This window comes from Augochlora pura, chromosome 10, assembly GCF_028453695.1.
Source record: "Augochlora pura isolate Apur16 chromosome 10, APUR_v2.2.1, whole genome shotgun sequence".
Taxonomy (NCBI): Eukaryota; Metazoa; Arthropoda; class Insecta; order Hymenoptera; family Halictidae; genus Augochlora; species Augochlora pura.
In genome coordinates this window covers 6,320,626-6,342,203 of record NC_135781.1, presented here as the reverse complement: position 1 = coordinate 6,342,203, position 21,578 = coordinate 6,320,626, and the positions used below count along the sequence as shown (strand labels likewise).

Sequence of the window (21,578 nt, the reverse complement as noted above, 5' to 3'; positions counted from 1 at the left end):
ATTCCTTGGATCGCACGATATCGTCAAAATTAAGCGAGAAACAAACAAAGGGACAAAGAGAAAATAAATCGATAAATAGCATGTATACATTCGGATTAGTGGATAACTATCTGAGGTCTACGGTTTTGACTCGATTATATCTGAAGATTGTGAACCGTAATGTTTGCATTTTCGTTTTCTTCTGATTGTAAGTTCGCGTCCAAGGAGCACGTGGCAACGGCTACCGACTATGGAAAGCTTCGCGAGTCGAGAAAGACGTTTCGTCCCCTCTATTTACGACATAAGGTAAACTTCTTTTAGGTCTCGTAGTTCACGGTCAGTGTCTGTCTTCAGATACTTGGCTTGCTTGGACAGTTTTCGTGGCGTTAACAGACACGTCCGTCTTTCTCACCAGCCCGTTTCCACTGAGGCAGAAGCGTGCTTTCGATATCATTTTGATTCCACGGTGCAAATACGACAACGATTCATACGCTACTATGAAAAACTTTGGAATAAAGTTGATGCATACGTCGCGGATGCGATCCAGGAAGTAAGCTGTACTTAGAGATATAGACAAACACGGTTGTGTGCCGCCAACATTTTGGCACCAACATAAATTTACTCGAAATCCAATTTTAAATCATATTTGTTCCAACTCAACTGCCGTGCAATTAAGAGCGATGATTCGACGCGAATTCTCTTCCACTTTGTTGTTATTAATAAGGTTCAAGTACGAATAACGACGATGCTCGTTACACCTCTCTGCCTTCATATACGAGTTATATCGGTCGCCCGCTGCTTTTCTGGTGGTTGGCTAGAAATCGCACTTATTATCGTTCCCGTTAATTTTTCAATTGTTCTTTAATTTCCGTGCAACGGCAAAGTAAATTCGTACAAAAGTACAGCAATAATAAGGGCGAGGGCGAAGGCGAGGATGAAGATGCAAAAGAGAGGAACGAGGAAAAATAAAAAAGGTTTAAGAATTAGACGGAGACGAAGGTTGCGGACGTAAAGCATAAACAGTCGAGGTGCGATTTGACGCGCACTCTGGCCATCCAAAGCGTATCTCTTTCCCTCTCGTTAAACGTACACTTTAAGAATCTCGAAGAAGCGAGCAGCCCGATGGCTGGAATCTGTAAATCTGTCATTGCAGCCATATTCGTGCGGCTGGTACCGCAGGATATGAACTTCTGCTCGTCGTATGCGTTACCGACGTAGATCTGCCTGCTCCTCTTCTTTCGAGATCTTTACACCGAAACGGAAGCCCGCCTCTCCCTCTGCCCGCAGTTGTTCTCTCTCTCTCTCTCTCTCATTTTCTTTCTTTCTCTTCCTCTGTCTATTTCACTTTCCATCTGCCTCTGTATCTCGAAATAACGAATGTTCTCCTTTTTTCCTTTTTATGAAAAATCTATCGATTTCAAAGTGTTCGTCGAATCGCTTGTAAACCCATCAAATTAACTCATCGAGAAAAAATGATTAATATGTGCATATATTTGTTTGTATTGTATTTAAATCCTGTATACTGATCCGGAAAGTAGTTTGAGAAAAAGCTCAGATCAATAGCAACAGGTTGCAATCACGATCCCTGAAATTTTGTCAGATTTGTGAAGCTTTGCGTAAAAAATACCGATACGTTCTCATTTTCTATTGATAGATATTACTTGTATTTATTTGTTCTTTCAACGATATCGTAAGGGCTCACCGTAATCGTCATATTTACAGCGACACTTCCGAGAAAAATGAATTTGCTGTTTCGTATGCGATCGAACATCATTCGAAATTTCAGTCCACGGAGAGCGAAGGATGATGTCGCCGGAAGGTTCAAAAACCGCCCGGTGGCGCGAGGCTGCGTGAAAACTATAAAAGCTCCGGTACTCGTCGCACCGTATAGCCGCGGTATTTCCTTTGGTAGCTAACGATGACAGATTCACGGCTCGTAGGATAACGCAATACCTCACCCCCGAGATGTTTCAGTTTACAGATACACGCACACGTTTGCAACCGCGTTCGTGTACGGTTCGCGCACGCTCTCTTGCACACTCGCCTGCAATGCCCTCTTCTACGCCCACTGCCATCTTTCTTTCTCTATTTCTCTCGATAGGTTTTTTTCTTCTATTTAGCAAACGATTCATTTGTCGGTCTTTGATCCGCAGCCATCGGACTGCTAGCGGAAAATTAGTGAGATTTATTAAACCGTCCTCTTCTCCGAAACGCTATCTGTCTCCACGCTGTTGCTGTTAGTTTTCGCGCCGACCGACTCTTAACCGCGATCTGCGAAACGGCTCGTTTTTCTTCCCATCGTTTGTTCGAGTTGATAAGGAGATTCAAAATGTTCCTGTAAACTATCCCCGAAGATTAAGAAATTGAAATTTCACAGGAAATAACATTTCCCTTTGATAACCTATTGGAAATTGACAATTCAATTCGGTTGGCAAACATCTGAAATCCTCTTACGTCAGTCTACTGTACGTCTTTTCTAAACTCGACGATGAGGACGTGCTGGGTCGATAGAGAAACGAGCTACGCGACAGGAAAGTGAGAAATTCCAGATGCATCTTTGGAGGTCCTGGGACCGCACTGTCGGCGGTGTGGCAGTGGTTAGTTGTTGTTTCCCCGCACCACACGACCTCCTCGAGAAGGTTTCTCTTCCGAATTTACATTGAATTCCCTATTTCTAAATACAGTGGAACGCTAAATTTGATCAGCGCCCGGTTAACTGAACTCTGAAGTCTACCTTGAACCGAATCTTCTTGTATGAAAGTGAACTTGTATCGAATGAACGATAAATCATAGTCACTGATGAAAGAGACGTGGGCTTTCGCTACAGGAGAACCACCCGATCGTGCCAATAAAATTGTCAGAATGGAGTTATGCAAGAATTTGTTCGAAGCGTGGACTTGTTCATCGCCCGACAAAATATATATGTTGGAAAGTTGTCTCGTAAGAAACAACTGTTTCTACTTGCCAGTTGTCGCGAAGACGCGTTTCCGAGCACGTCAAAAGAATCGGCGAGTTCTCAGAGACAAGACGAGACGATCCGCGCGAACAGAAGTACCACCAGCGGCGCTGACTCCGAAACACCTAACCCGGTTTAAAGGTCAAGTTTCGCAGGGGCGAGTCGCAAGTTTCGCTGGCACCTACGAGAAAGATGAAAGACGAAAGAACAAGCAAAGACGAGAGGGCCGTCGACCGTTTTTATTACCGGCGCCGTCACGCGTCACCGGTGCACAAGCGTCCCTCCGCTCTGTGTACCGGTTCCTTCGAAGCGCAACATTCCTTTTTCCGTGAACATTGTTTCTGTCCGCGATTCGGTGGACACCCCCGGTCCGAAAAACTTATTTACTTCACGGCGCTTCTCACCTCGCACTTCACGCCCGCGCCACACGCGAACATCCGACCGATTACCGCACTATTATATCTCTCAACGGATTCATCCGACATTTTCCCTTACGAGAAACCTGTACTCGTCCGATTCCCTTCGAACGAGGACTGCGCGCGCCTACCAATGCTGGAACAGCTGGCGATCCGATGTATTTTTTCGTTACTTCTATCTTTTTTTCCTCATTTCTTTTTTTTTTTTTGCGGCAACGCGCAACAGTTGTATCCCACGAGCGTGTACCGGTCTCTGCGAAACGTTCTCTGACTGTCTACAAGAAAATCTTCACCGAGAGTCATTAAGGGTACGTTCATAATATGTTTACACAACGGGATCTTCGCGTGGCCATCAATCACGAGCCACGTCGGTTCATTCGTTCTGGAACGCGCACCCACCGACGGAGTCGTGTCTGGTCTGGTTTCGTCTCGTCTCGTTTCGTCTCGTCTTGTCTCGTTAGGTCGCGTCCAGGTCCCGCGAAATCTTTGAGCGACCTGTGTCGCTTCATTGGCATTGACTCGTCGTTCTGAACGTTACAAATGCGGCGTCAAGTACCGTTTAACCGTCGGAGTTGGGAAATCGTTGCCGCGGGACTGTAGAAACCTCGCGGGGAATAGTTCAAAAAGCGAACGCGATGACGCGTCTCGTGTATGTAGTTTTCGCCGGTCTACCAGTTGCATTCGTTCAACGAAACACTGTGGACTCGGGCTACGTCGATTTGTTGCAACACGAACAATCTCGGTCGTCCAGATTCGGTTCGGGTTCAACTCGCGATGTCAACGGTTTTTGAAAGAGAAACAGAGAACGAGGGAAGGGGAGCGCGAGGGGGAGGACAAGTGGTCAGAAGTAGGTTTCGCTGGGAAAAGAAATTTCGAGACGCAATGGCACACGATACTCGGAGAATAATTTATTAAGGCACTTAGTAGCCAAGCTCTCTTATGGGTTGTCACGGTGCGTTTACTTTCCCGACTTGGCTCGAGAGCGTTTTAGGCTCGTTTGGCATTTCAGACACCCTGTATAAATAGATGCACTTTGCTCCTACAAAAGGCACTTTCTTTTTCGACCGACGAGCCACGGACCTACGACACGTACGCAGCGATTTGTATCATGCAATTCCAATGATCGCGTACACCGAGCCTCTCTATCTTGCCTTTGCGAGATCCCTCGCTAATTAATCATTGGAAAATTATCTTCGATAAACTGTCGCCGATACCCGAAACGCTTTCCGGCACGACGATTTATCAAAAATAAACATTTACGTGTTACGAATAAATAATGTACGCATCATTGAACGCGACGGCGATCCATCTAATGGTATTGCGTTGCGAACGACGCAATCAATGTTGCGAAACAATTGTCTCGTGTTACACGTCTATTCTATTTTTTTATCTACTTCCTAATGCTTCTTTCCTTTAAGTTCGCCTTCGTTCGGCTTCGCCACATTATTCAATGATAAATAGAAATACAATCCAGTCGACTCTACAATATATATTACATGGTAAAATTCAGCCGCCGATGCTCTCTTTGGTATAATATCGCGAAACGCTTCGGTATCGCGCCTCGTTCAGCTTTCACCTTCCATCGATACTTTCGATACCGATTCGACGAACGGATAGCGGTTATCGTGGTCCATACAGGGATGCTCCTGAGCTATGGGGATGGGGGTGAGGGTGCGAATGAGGGTGAGGATGAGGATGCGGATGAGGATGGGGATGTCCATGGGGATGTGGATGCGAATGCGGATGTGTGTGAGGATGCGGATGCGTATGGGGATGGGGATGAGCGTGTGCGTGTGGATGAGGATGAGAATGCGAATGCGGATGCTGATGCGGATGATGCGGATGCGCCGGATAATGAACGGAGTTGACGTGCGCGGTCGGCTGGCCGTGATGCGTCGAATAGGTCCACGCTCCTGTCGTGCTGGATCCGTAAAATTGGTGATGCTCTTGACTGGATATGCTCGGTATTTGTACGGTTGGTATAGAGTTGACGAAACTGGAGGACAGGCCGCTGGTTGTTCCAGTGGCTGGCCGCTTCGCGGGATTCTGTGCGCTGGACAGGGCGACCGAGTCGCATTCGTCCGATTCGCAGTCGCGAAATCCTTTCGCGAACGGATTGCTGGCGATCTTTAGCTGTGTGATCAGATGATTCTGATAAGCGGTCACCGCCGTAAATCTTGTTTCCGGGAAAACGAACGTTTTGAAGTTCTCCGTGCGTGGATCCGGACCGGACCCGGGCGGCGACGGTGCGACGACCACGTGGCAACGAGGTTGATATCGATGCATGGAATTCAAGATTATCTGAAACGCGAGATAGAACCAGTTACCGGTATATCGCTATAGACGATAGGGGTAGTGTAGTCGTCAACAACGGGGTGACCAATCAGTGTGCCTTTCCTTCGTTTTTAGGCACAATTAATTTCATTTATATAAAACAAGATATTCAATTTTTCTATTTTCTTTTGTTTATTTTTTAATAATAAAATTTTTGTTCCCTTAGTTTGTGTCTTATTCTTTTTTTTTCTGCCGTGAGTAATGATGGGTATAGTTCTTACTGTTCAGTGTTAAATCTATAGAGTCGGAGCAGTGGCTTTTCAGTATTCTAATATGTTCCGAATTATTTATGAGGTGAGCTATCAATGGATTTGGGTGGTTAGTCAGCCTTGATATTTAACGATTACTGGATCGGAGATGTTTGAGAAAACAATTATAATATGTCTTATCCGATAAAGTTTATTATAACCGAAAATGAACCAGTGGCACAGCGATTGGCTACCCCACTGTAACCGGTTCCACTATCCTATCGTGTACTAATTGAAATGCGCGTCGTTTGTTAATCGATCTCGCAGCACGCGGTTTGCGATAGAATAACGAAACTCCTGGAAATAAGATACGCGAGACATTAATAGGCACCAAAGAGAGAAAGGAAAGAGGGAAATTAAAAAAAGAAGAAAGAGGAAAAGTAAAAAAAAAAAGAAAGAAAGAAAAGAGGAAAAGGAAGGAAAGTTGAAGCGTGAGCGGAAGGGGAATAGAAAGAGAAGATACACGCGAAGGACCAGGGCCTTCCTTGTATCGACGGAAGAGTCACCGCGGGGGGCGGTCACAATGTTTGACAGTCAGGAGAGACTCGGTGACTAATTAGTATAAAAACTAACCCCGAAACCTCTATGGCAACCCGACACCCTCGTCCTTCCTCTTGCACGCACTTACGAGCATATGCCCGGCCGTGGCATGTGTCGCTTTGGCTACACGAGAGCTGGCGAACGGAGCAGAACAGTACCGAATAGCAGTAAATAGAAGGGAGGGGGTGAAGGGAACGTAAGCTGGAAAAAGAAGACTCGTCTCATCCTTGGAACGTAGAGACAGGGTCGCGCGCGCGCCTGTGTTTTTTTCTATGAATGTGGGTGTAGGTGTGGGTGGTCGATGCCGACGTTCACATTCTTTGACACACAAATTTTCCTCCGTCGTTCCCTTACAAATGATCGGTTCATCGATGGGGCGTTTACGTGGACGAAAAACAGCGAGGTTTCTTGTCCCGGGTGGGTTCGTTCGAATTCGAAATTTGCCGGGTTTCACGGCGAGTGGAAACCGGCTCTTTCACCGACGCCGACACGCGCGACGGTGTCGAGTCTCTAATTAAGAAGCTGGAAACGTCGAGAGCGATTGATTTTTTTTCTCAAAGCCGGACGGTTGGGAGGCTACGAGGAGCAATTAAACGAACAAACTACTCGACGGCACGCGAAACAAGCCCGCCGTCCCACTGGTCAACATTCTTTCTGCTCGAGACGCAAAGATTGATTGTCAACCCGTGATCTAAGTCTGTACCGCACACACGAGTTTAGCCTCTCTGTTTTTCGAAAAGTAAAGTATGCTGAAAGCTTTTAGGTTTATCATGGACTTTCTCGCGCGTAAAATGGTACAGTTGCAAACTCGGTAAATCCGTCGAGTGTTGGACATATTATAAATCCTTGTACGCTTCGAAGCCGTTGAATCAAGGTACTTGCTGTGTAAATGATCGAAATTTATGATCTTGAAAATTACAAAACGTGGAGTAACGAAATCCGTTGGATATCGTCGCGTTGTCTCGAGGTTTCGCGAAATCAAAAACTAATAAGAAGTGAGAACTAAAAACGGAGAACGTAGAGCGCAGAACGGAGAACGGATTGAAGGGCACTCGAGACGGGGGTGCGCTTACACGAGGAACCGAGGAGTCGAAGGAGACCTTCCTTTAATTCTCGAGTTGTCTGTTCGATTCGTTGGAGTCCCTTCTATTCTGAATTGCAACGAATCGTTCGATGTCGACCGATTTTGGTAGCACGTTGGTAAGCCCCTACGCCCAATCCTTCGATTCGTAATGGTGGCTGATGCGCTGAATTTGGCACGAGCACGTAGGGACGATTATTTTTGGAGCAACTGCGGGTGCATTAAGACACAATGAGGAGAAACCAAATCAAAAGTTTCGCCAAGTTCGACGTGTGTGAGATGAACTGAAGAAAAGGAACGGCAGGTCGAAACTGATCCCGACGATTCCCAAGCGAAGCTTCTCAAAAATTTGCGAATGCGAAAACCGGAGGACGGAGAAGTTCGCCGATCGAAAACTATCGGAACGGGCAGAGGAGAATTCTTTCGTGCTGGTAATTCTTTTGGAAAACGTAAACACATCGTCCGAGCCTTCCGTCATCTTTCCCAGGCTTCCAGAAGACTGTTTATACTTTATACCGCGCGTGTTTACGTTAGTCGCATTACGCTCGGTGTAGTTTCTATCAGACGTTCCTCGTGGCGACAGGAAAGTGGGATTAATAAAGCGTGGACAGGATAAGATTCAAGGTGTATACACAAAACGGAGTGGTGGTTCGATACGAGGCGAACCGCTATACACAATACACTGAGCACTGCACACTGTTCGCTGTACACGAATACATAACAAATGTTCGTGTGCGTAACGAAAAGAGGTACAGCGATCATGGTTGGATTTACCATGACTTGGTCTAGTGGAAATGAGCAGCTTAGCAACGAATATGGGATTAATATTGAAAAAAATATAGCAAACGTGGCACAGCGTCGGGCATCTCTTGAAATGAGCGATTTAAGTGTAACAGCGTTCAAAGAACTGAGAAATTCCGAAATAAAGGATGTTCCGTTAGACAGTAAGGCCTTAGGGCTCAGGGGATGAACGTCTTGAATTTCTCGGAGGAGATAGACGCTCGTATCTCAGGTCAATTAAGACGAACTCGTCCGTAAACGACAAACACGTGGAACGCGACACGGAACAGCGTGCTGCGCGCGTCATCCTCTCCGCTCTACTTTATCGCGTAGGTGGTTCCCTTTTTCCACGGCTTTCTTTCCCTCGCATTCGTAAGCAATTGTAGATCGGTGATCTTGACCCGGCGCACCCTATATATCCGCGGTTTATGTCCCCGCCGTGTATTTCTCGGAAATGGCTCTCGAGCGTGGAAAGAAAATATATTGTAATGTAACTGCAAACAAACGGTGCGGATGAGGCATCGTTTTCTGTCGGGTGCTGGCTGCTTCGCGGAGCGCTTAAACGAACGTTCGATGATCGAACTTACGTGTCCGTTGTCGTCCAGCTGATTGTTGGTCAACTTCAACTTGTCGAAGGAGACCGGCTGCTTCATCCAGTGGGTACCGCTCGCCGGGCTGTCGGGGTGCACGTGAATTCTCGGGGGTGAAATCGGATCCGCGCGACCAGCGACTACCCAAGCGCTGCTGTGGAACGCGTATCGATACCGTTTGTCGTCACAAGGCACAAAATCCATCACCAGCAGGTAGTCGGCGTTGGGATCCAATCCAAAGAATCGGCACTGCGGATCGATCGGAGCGAAATCGGAAATCGACATTGAACGTTGAACGGGTTACGCGACAGATAGTATACTATATTATAGATCGTCGTCGAGGATATGCACGGCAGTCGTCCGGTTACCTGAAACGTCGGAAACATTCTTCTTCCGGCCTTGGTCACGATCATTTCCGTGCCCAACTGATGAAACTCTTCCCAGAGCGGCTTCGCTTCGAGCGCGGCTCCAGCACCGGCCAATGCGGGATGAAGAGGTCTCTTTGGAGGAAGTTCGTCGCTCGCGTTCCCCACGCTCTCGTTCGGATGATGATCGCCGTGCTGGCGATTGTTGTTGTTGTTATCGTTGCGAGCATCCACGGAACTCGACGAAGGTATCGAGGAGGGTATCGAGGACGGTATTGAGGTCGGTATCGAGGACGGTATCGTCGACGGTATCGTCGACGTCGACGCCGACGACGCGGAAACGCGCGTAGTTGGCGCGCTTTTCGACGAGGCTGAATTCGAGTTCGAGTTCGAGTTCGAATTTGGGCTGCGGGATCGTTTCACCCTTCCCGCGGTCTGCAAACACGCTGAAATCACAGCAAAACCTTTCCTCTCTTTCCTCTCATACAATCTCTGGAACTCTGTAACGGATTGCGCGCGACTAAGCGCGTGTAAACGTTGTTCGAAACAATTTGCTGGGTCTCGTTGCCGCAACTTTCACATAACGTCCGCAAATCGTTTCGAACAACGTGTAACGCGCGCCGCGAGCTCACGAAAGAAACGCGAATGTACCTTCCATTTGCTGCATGGGGGATGGTATGTTCGCGATCGGCTGGACGTGCTGATTTTGATGATGCGGGCTCCATTGCTGGTAACAACAATCGACGGTGATGTCGACACGCGATTCGTGTTGCTGTTGCATCCTCGACGATGTTGAATTGCATCGACGGCCGAATGTTCTCCGCTATGTCCAGTCGCTTATCGGCGGCGAAAACGTATCGCGCGAATTCTCCGTGGCGCGGCCCCCTTTTCAAGAAAATGCATCGATTTGCACCACAACTGGTTCGCTTCCAAATCGTAAACGCGAATCGATCACCGTAAAACTAGTTGCGTTCCGTCGCCACGGCACAAATAAAGTCACGCTTCAAGCACAATCACTCAACACTTTTGAAATGGTCCGGCGATAAACGTTTGCAACGAAACGAGAAGAAATAGGAAGGAATAGGAAGGGGGGGAGGAGGAAAGAGCATAGAAGAGAACAGGAAAGGGAAGGGAAAGAAAAGAAGAGAAAAGAAGGGACGAGGAAAAAGAAAAGGAAAAGAAAGGAGGAAACGTGGAAGAAAAGGAAATCGGTGCGAAGAAGTTGGTGCGAACAACAGTTATCATTCGCGGCGAGCCATTAAACGGTTCCAGGCAATCAGCGCGAGATACGAGACACGAGATGCAAGATTCTCGATCGTGGACGAATATCAGAAGATGCTGAACATCGTCGCCGGACTCTCGCAGCTCTAGCGGCGCTCGCGGTTCTCGTCAACAGAACTTGTCCTCACCTCGAGGTCCGGACGCTGACAAGGGCTTAAAGTCTCGACTCGAACGCGCGGCATCGGATGAATCGGAAAGAACTCCCCCGAGTCGACTACACCTCGTGGCTTATCATCGGGACATCATTCTCCGATGCCGTATCTCTCGCCCTCCTTCCCGCTACAGCCTCCCTCTCTCTTTCCGCGGGAATCTCCTCCTCTCGGTCTTCGTCGATCTTCTCTCTCGACAAGGTGAACCGATCGGGAAACAGCCAGAGAAACGAGGAGAGAAACGAGGAGTGGAGGAACGAAAGGAAGGGAAACTTTCGACGAGGGAGGAGGGGTTTCTCGAAGATCCTCCTACACCGACACCCACGCTCGACTTCACAAGATGCTAACCGCATCCTCTTCCTCCGTGTCCCGTGCCAAAAGGCGGAGTCTTCTCGAACGGGAACAAACGCTTTGGCTTCGGCTGGCTTTGGCGTTGCGTGCGCGATACTCGATACTCCTCGCTTCTTTCTTCTTGCATCTCGTGTCCCGTATCTCGTATTTTACTTTTCGCTCTTACCCCTTAGCTTGTCGTTTGTAGCGACCCGCAACCTGCGAGTCATTTCTTGCTTGTTACTCGTTAGTCATTTTCGCCCACCGAATTGAATCAAACGACCAATGCCTGCCGCCATCCTTTGAATCAATTCCAATTTTTCTATTTCCTATTTCCTTCGACACGAGCATTTTATTTCTGATACAGGTAGTTTCGTTCTTCTATATATTTGCTACGTTACCAATTTTCCTTTCTTTCCAAAGAGAATGAACTTTCAAAGTTAACAAATACAACCCGATCGTGATTAGCAAGATCAATAATAATCTGTTCCCGTACATATTTTTGCTTTTCTATTTTTTCAACATTCACAGTCGGAATTGCCTCGTGTTTCACGCGTATTGTTACTTATATCCACATTTCACAAAAAAACAAATTAATATAACTGTTATGTTCAGCTAGAGAGATAGAGTTATTTGCTTTTAATTAGGCATTTCCAATACTAGGTATATACATATATTTTGTTATGTATATTATATATTTTGGACCGAGCTTGTTCCGGGGATCATAATCTCCAGAAACAACTTAGAATATACACGGTACAGGCGTAGGAAAGAGTTACGAAAGAAGTTTAAAAATCTACAAAAAAAGACAAACGAGGAAAGAACAGAATTTACAATAAAGTATAAGAGCGGTATCATATATATGTATTTGTATAGCATCAACGAACATCATACTACATTGTACATATATCATCTGCGCTATTGTCTTTGAATGTTTTCAGCATATTTATGTCCAAAACTATTTAGGATAGTATCATTAACTATGTGTTTTTCTATTATTTTAAATATGTCCGCACTCTGTAATTTTTTTGTAAAGCGCAAAACTCTCAAAAATTAATCGATCCAATTCTATACCTATAACTTTTACACCGGCACGACACTAATAAAATAATGATATTTGTACGAATATCTATCAGTAAAACGGTAGCCATGAAAACGATCTTATCAGTGATCTTATTATGACAAATTAATGCTACAGAACACTTTTTGTCGAATTGGATTAACTTGCATTCATTCATCTATATTCAATATAATTGAATATAGATGAATGAATTGTTGAATATTATTAATTACGTAATTATTTCGCACGATGAGGTGACTTCGTTTCCTTGTTGAATTCTCGATAACAGACAGCGGTTGTGTACAAGGGCAACTGCTCTCGATTAAAATAATGTAACAACGCTAAAAAATTGATTCTTTGACGGCTCGCTGTTATTGTATTTTTGCTCTAAATGTTTACATGGTGTTTACATTGGCTTTATATGATTCGATATCGTTAATATTAACTAGTAATAATATTAGTGATCGTAGTTGATATTGTACATGGTGACTTTTCATTGTCCCGATAAGAAAACGAAAACGGCATTCTGTAGCGCTACCTATTAACCGTGCGATCGGTGTAAAAGTCGAAGAAACTTCGTTAGATCGGAAGTTGATCAGATTCGAAAATTAAGACGAATCGATTATTGACAGACTGACAGAACGAGAGGAGCGCGCGTGCATGGAACGAAACCTCGTTACGTGTCATGATATACAATGGGAATGCCGTTTTTCACAAAACGGTTCTCCGTGAAACGCGATCGTTTATTTAATTAGATTTGTATTATTTGTAGTCGCCGCATTCGTGTACGTAGAAAATATGTGCACAATGTCGGTAATGCAACGCGAAAATAGACGATAACAGAAAACACGTGTCGAAAGAAATAAATGAAAGTAAAATGGACGAGTGTCTTTCGTGAATTTTATTTATAAAATAGAAATTAATGTACAATTACAGGGTACAGGGTTCGGGGTATGGGAGAGGCAATCGTAAAATACCGGTAATGCCGGCGTTGAACTTGGTGACGGGTATAGGTATCGGGCCGACATTTATGGTACGGCATAAGATGATCGATTCCCTTTGTACGCGATTTCTAACGGTATCGTTGGAGACTGGGTCTGCGATCTATAAAGGTGGTGCGGATGAAACAGCGTCTTGAGGAAACCAACGAAATTAATAGTATACAGCATAAATGTTAACGATGAGATTAATCAAGTTATTCTCGAGCGAAGCTCGACATAGATAATAATTGTACGATGAAATCCTTAGAAATTGGGGTTTCTTTTCATGATTCTCCTTGCTTCTGTCTGCTTTGCGTGCGTTGTACATGATCTACGCAACGTTGTTCTACTCCAATTATACACATTTACAGCATGCTCTTATCGTTAGTTTAACGTTATCGTTACAATTCCTTTCTGAAAAGTGAACGACCGCCTTCGTCTTCGTCGAGTCAAGTCGAATCCAGAGAATGGCCACGATCGCAATCACTGTCCTCTATCCTTGCTTTTTTCTTTTTTTTATTACATTAACACTGTTTCCCTTTTCATTTCTGACGTTTTTTTTTTGTAACAATGTTACACGAAATAGATTAGTTTCGATTTAACGACCATACAACACAATATCTATACTTTTTCTTATAATTTATAAAAATTCAATTATAAAAGCACACTCTACAAAAGCGGTATTGTTTGAAAAGGATGTAGTTGTTACTGTAGCTGTAACTATGTGTCGTCGATAAATTTTGTGCACTTTACAAAAACGTAATATAGCCATAACTACGTCGCATTGATAACTGAAGCGTATACAGTGATATTTTGTATACATGTTGACATATAACCATGACGTACGGTAGATTCACGCCAGCGAACACTATGTTATCGAATTGTGCCTGGCAACAATGTATCGATCGTGTCATCCTAGAGTTTCGTATCGATGATATTCCATTGAAACTGTTTGTTAACTGTTAACTAATAGCTTCTTGTTGTTAATCGTAATGACGCACTCTTCTCGAAGAATCGCGTCCAACAACCGTTCAACTTTTCATTGGCTAATCTAATCGGGAGTAATCGAGATTATAAGCGCGGTTAGCTTTTTGTTCATAGACACAAAGGTATCAGATTTTTTCGTTTGTCGTTTACTACTCTACTGATGCACAATTTTTCCGTTTTATTGAACGAGCAGTGTCTTTTCGCCATATTTATTCTTTTTATTAGCTAATGCGTTAAAATGGAAACGGCTATTGAAATATACTGTAACTTCGAAAGCAATACGCTGATAATGACGACAATCATTGAGCGATGCTAAAAAAATTGGGATAATGTCTTTCCTCGTACAAAAATCCATTGATTCGTTTAAAAAAGATGGTAAATTTCAAGGGAGGAATTGTTGTCTCAAAGTTGTAAGCATTGCGTTCAAAGAAAGGGGGGTGGGGGCTGGGGTGGAAAAGAAATCTAAGGATTTCACTTCTTCTTGCTCTTGTTATTTCCACCACGCGGCGGCGTCACTGGTCTACCTGCGTTCAGGCCACCGTATGTTAGTTTCTTTTTATCAGCTGGTTTCAGAATCTGGAAACTGCACATCAGTGTCTCATCCACGGACATCATAGCTCCGGCGTTGTCGAATTCGCCGCAGTAGTTGGGTGCCGAAAACAAAGTAACCAACTGCCTCTTTGCAAAGAATTCATAACCATCTTCCACAACCTGAAATGAAAATGCAGATTACCTCAAGAACATTATCTCTTCCTATATCCGCCTAAGACACGTTTTGTCTCTTATCTATCTATAATACAACGTTCTACGTTGAACAATGCTGTGTAGATTCTGTTACGCATACCTGATGGGCGCGACATATCAGATCAAAGTCGTGCTTATGTAAAAATTTGGCAACAACTTCTGCACCAAATGTGAACGAGACACCGCGATCATTTTCTCCCCAACCCATTGTGTCTTTATCTGGGTCTGACCACAACAAATCACATAATAAACCTTGATCGGGTACGTCGGTCGGTCGCATGATACGTCTAATCTGTTCCATATGTTGAAGGTCTGGACTCAGACCTCCATGACAACAGAAGATTTTCTCATCAACTATTGCCGCAACCGGTAAACAGTTAAAACAATCCGTGAATGTTTTCCACAATTTAATGTTGTATCGGCGCTTACCTATATCGTATTAACAAAAGCAACATAGAAATATTAGATTTGGCGTTCAACTATGTCTATAGGCAAGTCATATAGGTAAAATATAAACTACTTACATTCGTCGTAAAAACCATATATCCTGTTAATGGATGCACATTCATGATTACCACGGAGTAAAAAAAAATTCTCTGGGTATTTGATTTTATAAGCAAGCAAAAGACAAATTGTTTCCAAAGATTGCTTTCCTCTATCAACGTAGTCTCCTAAGAAGAGATAGTTGCTCTCTGGTGGAAATCCACCATATTCGAATAGCCGCAGCAAGTCATAGTACTGTCCATGTATGTCACCTTAGAAACAAGAAATACATATCAAATACGAAAATCAAATTTTTCTATATATGTTTTTAAAAGAGTACGTTTGATTGCTTACCACATATCTTAAGCGGAGCTTCTAGCTCTAACAGAATTGGTTGGGATAAAAAAATTTCACGCGACTTCAGGCATAGTCCCTTTATTTCTCCCTCCGTCAACTGTACATTCTTCCCAGGTCTAGCTCCCCGCACTATATATTTCCATTTAATTATGATTAAAATTCATGTGCAAACACTGCTGTTTCGCAGGGCCAAAAAAGGATGATTTTGGTAAAAAATTTTTATATATCTATAGAATTCAATATTCTAGAAGCTAAAGAAATTGTCAAGCGTTTTCTGACTTGTAATTGTTTGATTGCTTTTAATGGTTGGCATTATATTGTTTTCAACTATAGCAATATTGTAAGTGATCTCCAACAAAGAAAAGGATAAGTAAACTTCATCCACTAGTACATTTGAATGCGTCTGAAAAGCGTGGTTGGCGACACGGTGAAGCGATAGAAGCATAGAAAGTTACGACGCAAAAACTCAAATCGTAAGAACGTTCATTGGAAACAATAACAGGAACCTCGCCCAACAATATCGTCTCGCGTAAACAAACGGTTGTAAAGTCGGTTCAAGTGTTCAAAATTGCTTGTATTTGGAGATAATTGCGTAATCGAATAAAGAAAAGCAAAGACACGGTGGAAAGAATGAAAAAGGAAAAAGAAGAGAAATCGAATAGAACAAAAGGTAAAGCGGTGCAATATTCTTAATAGAAGACTCTTGACACGAGAGTGGGTTGTAGTAGTCGATAGTGGAACAGTTCGATTGCTATCAACCAAAATACGAGGATGCAAGAAAAGAGAAGCGTAAGAAAGGGTGAGGCGGACGGATGAGACAGTTTCGTCCCATGATACACCTCGTCTCCCTCCCACCACACCCCCTCCAACCAAGTCAAACAGGGCAAACAGGGCAGAGGAACTTTACCTTCCAAGAGTCGAGCTATAATGTCGTCGATATTCAATTTGTCGGATTCAGCCATCGGGCCGGGGTTTTGTGCGCGTCCCGGGCTTCACACAAACCACTTTCTTTCTGGGATGACCTTTGATTTTCTTGGATTTCACTGGTATCACGCAGAGCAGTCAATTGCATTCGCGGTTTCGGACAAGGTACCCGCAATGGCCGCCCGGACAACCGCGCACTCCACTCCCTTTTACCCCCTCCCCATACGACTCCCTCTTTCCTGCTCGATACGATACAGTTCGACCGCTCGATTCATCGAGCATGCTCTGTGCGAACACGAACCATATAAAACACCTAGGTGTACACCCTCTTTGAAATATTTGAACTGCGATTATCGTTCAGTTCAAGCATGGTCTTTACATTTGGAAGTCGATCCAATGTTAGAAATTCTCCAAAATTTCATTCTGATTTCAGTCGAAAGAAGTTATTTCGTTACATTTTAATATCAAAACTATGTGATAATCTTGCAAATGTAAGAAAACATTCTCGTTGATGTATAGACACATGCATGTGCAGTTTGGTTGGTAGCATGTAGCAAATGTTTAATTTCTTTACATGCGACACACAAGTAAACCCATAAAGTTTGCCTATTTAATTTATAGATGTGTACGTTGTGTTTCAGTAAAATTTGCTCTATTACCCAATAAGAATTGATGATACATATGCTAAAAGTTACTATTTGAAACTTACAGTCGCTCGCAAAAGTATTCGAACAATCAAGCGAGATCTTTGTTACAAAATTTGTAACTTTTAATCTGAATCGTTTAAAACATTGCTATAAAACTATAGCTTATGTAATATTAATAACGCGTACTTTTTTTTACGCTCATTCAAATATGTTTAAGAATTACTTACAGTGTGTGCATTTACTGAAGCAATTACCATTATAAATACACTCTACATATTCACAGATTACATATTTTCTGGTTTGATCAATATGATTTTAGGGCTATATATCCCCTTATTATAAGTACATATACATATTTTTATTATTTGAAATGCTTTGAGTTTATATGTACAATATTTTCTATGCTATTGCAAATACATGCGTTCAATCACTTTTACGAGCAACTGTACACAGACACACACGTACATGTATTTTATGTACATGTACCATGAATGCGGTGAAGTCCAAAATCGTACGATATCTCGATTTGCTATCAAATAGACTGGAGTTGGCGGTATCCGTTAATTGAACGAAGAATTTCTTTTGTGAAACTGATAAAAGATGCCAGAAAACATGGTAAATACATTTTCCTCCGTATCTGAATATTAACCTTATATCAGGCGTTAAAGGGAAACAGTTATTATTGTTTATTTAGAAATTTTAAAACGATGCTGTAGGTTATATCCCCGCGTTCCTATGAAAACAAAGCACGATTGTAGTTTGAAATCGTATTTGCTTTGTCTATTATAATGTGTATTTCACCTTTGTTAAGCATCAGAGAAAACAGTGACACGTTCCAACGCATACTTTAATCATTCCGATAAGTATTTTGCTAACTTGTAACGAGAATTCAAGTATTTCTTGTTGGTAAAATATCGTTGAAACCGGCGCATCAGCCTTTGAATTTACATTATTTTACAGTTGAATGGGGACCATGTTGAAACGGAAGGCGATAATTCTGAAACTCAGGACAACGAAGAAGATGGTAACGACAATGACATAGATTTTGACCCAATAATCACTTTACCTTTAATAGAAGTGTCTAATAACGAAGAGGATGAGGTTGAATTGATTAAAATGTAAAGTCGAATTATTCAAAGGAAATGATTAATGTCTCTCTTTAATATAGTTGTAGTATGTATCGAAAATATTTTATTTGTAGGAGGGCAAAATTATACCGCTATGATTCATCCAATAACCCTGCAGAGTGGAAGGAACGGGGAACGGGGGAAGTAAAATTGTTAAGGCATAAGATAAAAAATACTGTACGAGTTGTAATGCGAAGAGACAAAACGTACAAAATCTGTGCCAATCATTTTGTCACACCTTGGATGGAATTGAAACCGAACTGTGGTAGTGACAGAGCATGGGTTTGGAGCGTACTTGCAGATTACGCAGATGAACAGTTAAAACCAGAGCTGCTGGCGATACGATTCGCAAACGCGGAAAGTATGACTACTATTCTTATAAATTTACATGTTCTTAAAGGATAACTGTAATAAGATATATAATTGACGTTATTTTTTACAAAAGATGCATCCATGTGGAAGGAAGCGTTCGAGAAAGCAAAGAAGATAGTAGGTACTGAATGCGAAATATATGACAGCGGAACTTCTAGCGACGTGAGTTACAGTGAAAGTACCGACAATGAAGAAGAAGGGAAAAAACAGACAGGAAACGAAACTTTAAAAGTTCCACATAGCGAAATTGAAAAAGCAAACAATGAACAAGAAATAGAAAAAGTATCAAATGAATTCGAAGAATTACAAGTGAAAGCTACAGAGGAAGTATAAAGAATCGTTGCGGTTTGGTAAAATGATGAGCGGTTGATTAAAAATGCACATTCCGGCATAATTAACATGCATGTATATGCTTAAATATTTGAGCATCGAACGTAACGTAGGACAACTTTTTAGCAATAATTTTATTAAGCGGAGTTTTAACATTTATACTATTAAAAAAGAAAAGAAAGCAAAGAATAATTTCAAAGAAACATGAAGTCAATTGAAGATAAGGAAAACTACTTACGTGTGAAAAACAACTACACGAGTGAGGAGAATAAGAATCATTATTCAATTACAGTCTTGTTAAATTCCTTTCGCTTATCCGTAATTTGGTACGAAATGTAGAAAATAATGTCATAGTGTAATCATTTATGAATATGCTCTGTTAGCGTGTTTATGAATCCTATATTATTTTGAAATATTTTATTATTTTCAAATTTTTTATGCTAATATAATTACGAACTAAAGTAATGGAATGTTTCGAGTGAGCTGAAAACGAACTCTAAAATGCAGTATAGTAATTAATATTTACGGCACGTACAAAATTCGTGATGTCATTTTTGTATTTTATCGTGTCGTATCGTATCTTATTGTGTCGCAACATTACTTCGTATCTTCTCACAATTCATCTCTGCGCAAAAATGAATGCAGGATATTGCGCCTCTCTTCCATAGAACGTTTTTTCTCATTCGATAGTTTACCCTTCAAGATACCCTCTATTCTCGTTTGTTCAGTTTGAACAAACACATCTCCTTTTTCTAATATTCGTTCCATAGTTTTAACGTAAACTTTGGCGGCTGTGCGTTGCGTGTCAGGTAATGTTTCTTCAAAGACTTTCGCTTTATTCAATATCTCCTACAAAAACATCAAATGGTTTTTTAAGAATGTAACAAGTCGTATATCATTGAAATACGTTACCTTCCTTTCTTTTTCTCCCCCAGATTTAAATTCTTCCGCAAGTCTATCTAATTGTTCGACGCAACCTGGCAAACCAAGGTACACGGTCGACTTCGTTTTAATGAATCTCTTGATATTATCCGCGTTGAATTCAGTTTCCTTGTCCGTGACAAAGGGAATAGGCTCTGTTTTCCCTTGGAGAAAGAGTAAAACCGCTGGGAATTCTTGTGGTTTGATTTTATAACGAGCGGCGAGATCAGAGTTGTCTTTATTCCCATAATCCTTCACTCTGACTTCAGCTACCAAAAGATCATTGGCATCTTTTGTGGCAGCGGCTATTTGACCATATTCTTCGTGCTTTTCTCCGTACGGAAATGCCACATCAAACTTCACTATCGCAGCTTTAAATTTTGGAATTACCTGTGATCGCACAAACACTGAATTTTATATTTTATTTCTCTTTAAAATCTTCTATTGTCGATTATACATATGTATACTATTTATCTCAAGTCTATTATGAAATGATTTGTTCCAATTGTATTATGAAATAATTTCTCCAATAATTTGTGTTAATTGATCGCTAAAATCACTGTTACGAAAAACATTGTTTTTCGTACCTGGTCTACATTTTAATATCATAAATCTAACGTTAGCCTAAAGATTATGTATACACGTGCATGCACAAATACATAAGTATGCACGCATGTGTATGAAAATTAGTTGGGCATCTTGTAAACAATGGTAACAAATTTCTTATCCACCGTGAAATAGAAAGAATACGCAACGAATTCATTATGTTGATTGAATAAATCAAAAAGCACATAAACCATTTGCATCTTTGTTGAAAGAAAGATGAACAAAAGCAAAGATACCTTGTTGAAAGAATAAGAGTCCAAAGAGACGCATCCTTTGCAGTCCTCTGCAGAGGCTATTCCAATGACAAGAAGAGTGACTGCGATCGATGGAAGCATGATAGAAAACTATCAGAATATTATATTATGATAGATTTTCAATGGTGATGTAGCCGTGATAAACGATAATATGGGAAAGAAGTCAGAAAAGAAGAGCGACGGAAACGTTGGCGTTGATGCACAATGCCGATGTTAAACTAGCTTAATTCGTTTTATAAAACAAATAAATTTGATATGGCGAGTACACTAAGTACTTGCATTTGTGATTTACAATGAATACGAACAAGTAAAACTATGATCACCTTTTTCCGTCGCCTGTTTCAATTCCAACTAACCTCTGTTCTGCCTGCTCCGTTGCGAACGCTACTCGATCAACCGAGTACATAGTCAATAGTCGTAGTCGTAGTTGAGGTCGCAGTCGTCGTGTTAATTGATCCTAGTCGAAGTCAAAGTCGACATAAATACGATTCGAGTGCCTTGCCTTTTGTAACATTTTATTATATAAAGAGGCAAAACTACTATTGAATCTTTGATATAGTTGTATTTCAATGTTTATATGACTCCTATGGGCATACGATACAAATTGTGCATACATTGATGTAATATTAAATCGGGGCACAAATTAGTTCCTAAAAGTGTAAAAATAGCTCTGTTACATGTAGCGATATCTGTTTTTTCACATAATATCGATGCAGTAAATTTTACTAATCAGTTCT

The 21,578-nt window shown here is 42.1% G+C and overlaps 4 protein-coding genes across 5 annotated transcripts; 1 reads left to right on the top strand and 3 right to left on the bottom strand.

Moving 5' to 3' along the window:
- Nucleotides 1-4,303: 4,303 nt before the first annotated feature.
- On the bottom strand, nucleotides 4,304-10,367 carry LOC144475907 (uncharacterized). Its single transcript, XM_078192324.1, has 4 exons — nucleotides 9,941-10,367; nucleotides 9,293-9,735; nucleotides 8,922-9,173; nucleotides 4,304-5,652 (listed from the first exon to the last, which is right to left on the bottom strand). The coding sequence occupies exons 1-4, from the start codon at nucleotides 10,068-10,070 to the stop codon at nucleotides 4,972-4,974; spliced, it is 1,506 nt and encodes a 501-aa protein (XP_078048450.1). The 5' UTR covers nucleotides 10,071-10,367; the 3' UTR covers nucleotides 4,304-4,971.
- Nucleotides 10,368-12,995: 2,628 nt separating this feature from the next.
- On the bottom strand, nucleotides 12,996-16,805 carry LOC144476042 (serine/threonine-protein phosphatase PP1-gamma catalytic subunit A). Its single transcript, XM_078192596.1, has 5 exons — nucleotides 16,568-16,805; nucleotides 15,658-15,789; nucleotides 15,345-15,575; nucleotides 14,921-15,249; nucleotides 12,996-14,787 (listed from the first exon to the last, which is right to left on the bottom strand). Exons 1-5 carry the CDS (start codon nucleotides 16,620-16,622, stop codon nucleotides 14,548-14,550), a joined length of 987 nt encoding a protein of 328 aa, XP_078048722.1. The 5' UTR covers nucleotides 16,623-16,805; the 3' UTR covers nucleotides 12,996-14,547.
- An 882-nt stretch (nucleotides 16,806-17,687) lies between these two features.
- On the top strand, nucleotides 17,688-21,573 carry LOC144476044 (ran-specific GTPase-activating protein). Its single transcript, XM_078192598.1, has 4 exons — nucleotides 17,688-17,846; nucleotides 18,192-18,349; nucleotides 18,433-18,719; nucleotides 18,804-21,573. The coding sequence occupies exons 1-4, from the start codon at nucleotides 17,832-17,834 to the stop codon at nucleotides 19,061-19,063; spliced, it is 720 nt and encodes a 239-aa protein (XP_078048724.1). The 5' UTR covers nucleotides 17,688-17,831; the 3' UTR covers nucleotides 19,064-21,573.
- Wbl (endoplasmic reticulum protein 29-like protein wbl) lies at nucleotides 19,321-20,961 on the bottom strand. 2 transcript variants are annotated; one of them, XR_013494956.1, is made up of 4 exons: nucleotides 20,824-20,961; nucleotides 19,973-20,371; nucleotides 19,596-19,909; nucleotides 19,321-19,457 (listed from the first exon to the last, which is right to left on the bottom strand). XR_013494956.1 is itself a non-coding variant. In XM_078192597.1 (3 exons), the coding sequence occupies exons 1-3, from the start codon at nucleotides 20,920-20,922 to the stop codon at nucleotides 19,673-19,675; spliced, it is 735 nt and encodes a 244-aa protein (XP_078048723.1). In that variant the 5' UTR covers nucleotides 20,923-20,925; the 3' UTR covers nucleotides 19,321-19,672. The 2 variants fall into 2 exon arrangements, 1 of the variants encoding a protein (XP_078048723.1); XM_078192597.1 differs by having other exon boundaries at nucleotides 19,321-19,909; nucleotides 20,824-20,925.
- Nucleotides 21,574-21,578: the final 5 nt, after the last annotated feature.